The sequence below is a fragment of the Nanorana parkeri genome, unplaced genomic scaffold (genome assembly GCF_000935625.1).
Source record: "Nanorana parkeri isolate BGI_ZX_2015 unplaced genomic scaffold, ASM93562v1 scaffold823, whole genome shotgun sequence".
Classification (NCBI taxonomy): domain Eukaryota; kingdom Metazoa; phylum Chordata; class Amphibia; order Anura; family Dicroglossidae; genus Nanorana; species Nanorana parkeri.
In genome coordinates this window covers 1-3,434 of record NW_017307091.1, presented here as the reverse complement: position 1 = coordinate 3,434, position 3,434 = coordinate 1, and the positions used below count along the sequence as shown (strand labels likewise).

Sequence of the window (3,434 nt, the reverse complement as noted above, 5' to 3'; positions counted from 1 at the left end):
AACTTCTACAACATATTCTATGCCCCATTGGGGCGGCACAGAAATAATACATATTATTATACAAACAAAACAACCAGCTTTAAGGTGGCCCTACACTTTACAACCATCGCAAGACTTTTGTCTTGCGATGGTTGTAAAATAATTTAAAAAACGTACGATCTGCCCATCTTGGACAGGCAGATCGTACTTGCGATAATCGCAAGCCCGCCCCGCTGAGGGGCAGGCTTCCGATGACTGCAATGCTGAACGGGCAGTGTACGCGTGCGCACACCGGCCCATTCAGCAGTTGCCCAACAAGCAGGCCACTAACCCGCCGAAAATCGTACGATTTTCAAGCCTGCTTGTTCGACAGAAGACGTGCAACCGTACAGTAGAAATGGTCGCACGCCTTCCATACACTTTGCACTTATCGTACGATCGCGGGATTTCCTGCGATTCTCGTACAGTGTATGGGCACCTTAAGACACATTGACACAAAGCATATCAGCTAGAAAGGAATACAGAACCATCTTAGCCAGGATCTGTAAAGTCTCTTAATGTCCTCCAATCATAAATGACGGTCTTAAACCGTTCATAAAACAGGCTGTTAACAGCTTTGAGCAAATACACATTCTGGTCCCGTTTTGTGTAATTATCAAAGTCCAACGCTGGTTCATATTCCATCATTCTGTCGGTAATAGACACTTTAATAGACACACAGTTATGCCATTGTATGGGAAAACGGCAATCAGTTAGACATCTTAGATCCTCCAAGATATAATTGCATTCATATTACTCATATCATATTTGGTCTCTAACAAATTGTAATTTAATTTATGCAATAAATGTTGGTCGTCAGACTACAAAACTTTGTCATATGGAAATTTAGGTACATTTAGAAAAGTTGTCATTAAGGGCAATTGTTGTTGAAATGAATAGTTTGGTGGCAGAGTTACTGTAAATTGGGTTCTAACTGTGCCAGTAATGAGGGCTGGAAACCCTAAAACTGAGTCAGAAACCATCATGGCACCCTAGTCACAAATGGTGGACCAGGGGAGGGTGCCAAGCGGGTATTGGGAGATGGGAAGGCTGGACGATGCGCAGGCTATTACTTCCTTTGCTCATCCTTGGAGATTGGCCCAGCACACTGGTAGATCATCACGCAAACCTCCAGAGCGCCTCCCAGTGTGGAGATATGACAGTGGCAGCCATAGAACCACAACATGTACATAGAAATGAACTAATCTAAGCTGCCACCTCCTATAACTTACAGGCTCATGGGAAACTTTTCCCCGGACACACATAAGGTGCCCACACACCTTGCGATAATCGAGGGAAATCCCGCGATCGTACGATTATCGCAAGGTGTGTGGAAGGCATGCGATCGTTTCTACTGTACGGTCCAACGACTTTTGTCTTTGGAACATGTTCGAAAACCAGCCGAAAATCGTACGATTGTGGCATGTTTGCAAGATAAAAGCCCACACTGCCTGTTCAGCATTGCGGCCATCGGAAGCCCTCCCCTCGGCGGGGCGGGCTTGCGATCATCGCAAGTACGATCTGCCTGTCCAAGATAGGCAAATCGTACGTTTTTTTAAATTACCTTACAACCATCGCAAGACAAGACAAAAGTCTTGCGATGGTTGTAAGGTCTGTGGCCAGCTATAGTCCATACACTCAAGCAGATTGACACACAGGTTTCACCCAAGACACACGTTGCTCTCACTAGCAGGTGAGCTAAACCAGGCACAATTATCTTTCCAGTTAGAAGTCTCCTGTATTACTTATAGCCACCACTAGAGGGAGACTCACCCAACTCAAGCTGGCTGGACACACAAAAGCAGATGCCAATCTCGCCTACATTCAGTGTACTCTAATGGTTGTGTGGCAGCCTGAGTGGTTCCCTCACATTATACTATAATGTACATCAGTAGATTATAATGTACAATCAGTACCGGTACTGACACCAGAACTATGTCCACATAGATATAATCAATACCGTACTGACACCAGAAACATGACCACATAGATATAATCAGTACCGTTACTGACACCAGAAACATGACCACATAGATATAATCAGTACCGGTACTGACACCAGAAACATGTCCACATAGATATAATCAGTACTGGTACTGACACCAGAAACATGACCACATAGATATAATCAGTACCGGTACGGACACCAGAAACATGACCACAAAAGATATCATCGGTACCGGTACTGACAAATTATAGAGATTAGGGATGCTCCGATACCGATACAAGCATCGGTATCGGCGACGATACCGAGTATTTGCATGAGCACTCGTGCAAATACTCCGATACAAAAAACGAGTACCTGTGCCGCATCCGCCATCTTCAAGGACCCGAAACCGCCACACACAGGACCTCCATAGCGTCTTCAATGAAACAAGATGGCCGCGAACTCCTCCTCCAAGTCCTCAGTCATTTGCTCCGATTGGATGATTGACAGGCTTCCTCACCAGTCAGGAGTGACTGTATCACCAGTCAGGAGTGACTGGGGAGGAAGCCTGTCATCATCCAATCGGCCAATCAGCGGGAGAAGAGGTCAGAATGGAGCAGATGACTAGGCTGTGAAGCAGACCTAGAAGACGACACAGCAGGTTAGTACTGCAGCACCGCATGGGGGCTGGGCACAAAAATGCTGTTTAACTACATATAATATTTTAAAAAAAGACAAAGCTTCTCTCTTCAGTCTGTTCAGTAAAGCTTTGAAAATAAAAGAAAGAAGCTGATTGGTTGCCATGACAACTGCTCCAGTCTTAGCAAATTCCCCTCAATGTGTTTTCAGTGATCGGCTACAGACACGCAGGAGATTAAATGATTGGGATCGGCCCAGAAGATGATGGTTTCCCCTTCTGGGGTTCAATGCCGGATCTTACCTTGTAGCCGGAGGTTCCAGTCCTAGTGCCGGCATGGGGCCCCCAGGAGCCGATGAGGCCAGGACACCATTTTATATCATCCTCTGGGACACATAGCAGCTGCCCCAGGAGACAATACCTGAGGGGACAGCAGCTCTGAGGTGATAACACCTGAGACAGCAGCTCTGAGGTGACAACATCTGAGGGGACAGCAGTTCTGAGGGGACAGCAGCTCTGAGGTGAAAATACCTGGTGAAATGCCGGGTGTCATTCTCAGTATCTGTTCTCAGTCTGTATGTATGGATTCTGCACAGTACCACTTCTCTTGTCCTGTATGCCGGGTGTCATTCTCGGTATCTGTTCTTCTCTTGTCCTGTATGCTGGGTGTCATTCTCGGTATCTGTTCTTAGTCTGTATGTATGGACTCTGCACAGTACCACTTCTCTTGTCCTGTATGCCGGGTGTCATTCTCGGTATCTGTTCTTATCCTGTATGTATGGACTCTGCACAGTACCACTTCTCCTGTGCTCAGTCACTGCTGCTAATCTTTTTATTAAAAGACTCAAGCAA

General features: G+C 46.1%; 1 protein-coding gene across 1 annotated transcript in view; it reads left to right on the top strand.

Moving 5' to 3' along the window:
- Positions 1-1,129, top strand: part of LOC108794212 (NACHT, LRR and PYD domains-containing protein 3-like) — a gene marked incomplete at its 3' end in the record, with an annotated part of 134,507 nt that extends 133,378 nt beyond the window's left edge. Inside the window, exons 8-9 of the mRNA XM_018565214.1 lie at positions 919-922; positions 1,038-1,129. Coding sequence (XP_018420716.1) covers positions 919-922; positions 1,038-1,129 — 96 coding nt within the window. The remainder of the gene's footprint in view (positions 1-918; positions 923-1,037) is intronic.
- Between the last annotated feature and the right edge of the window lie 2,305 nt (positions 1,130-3,434).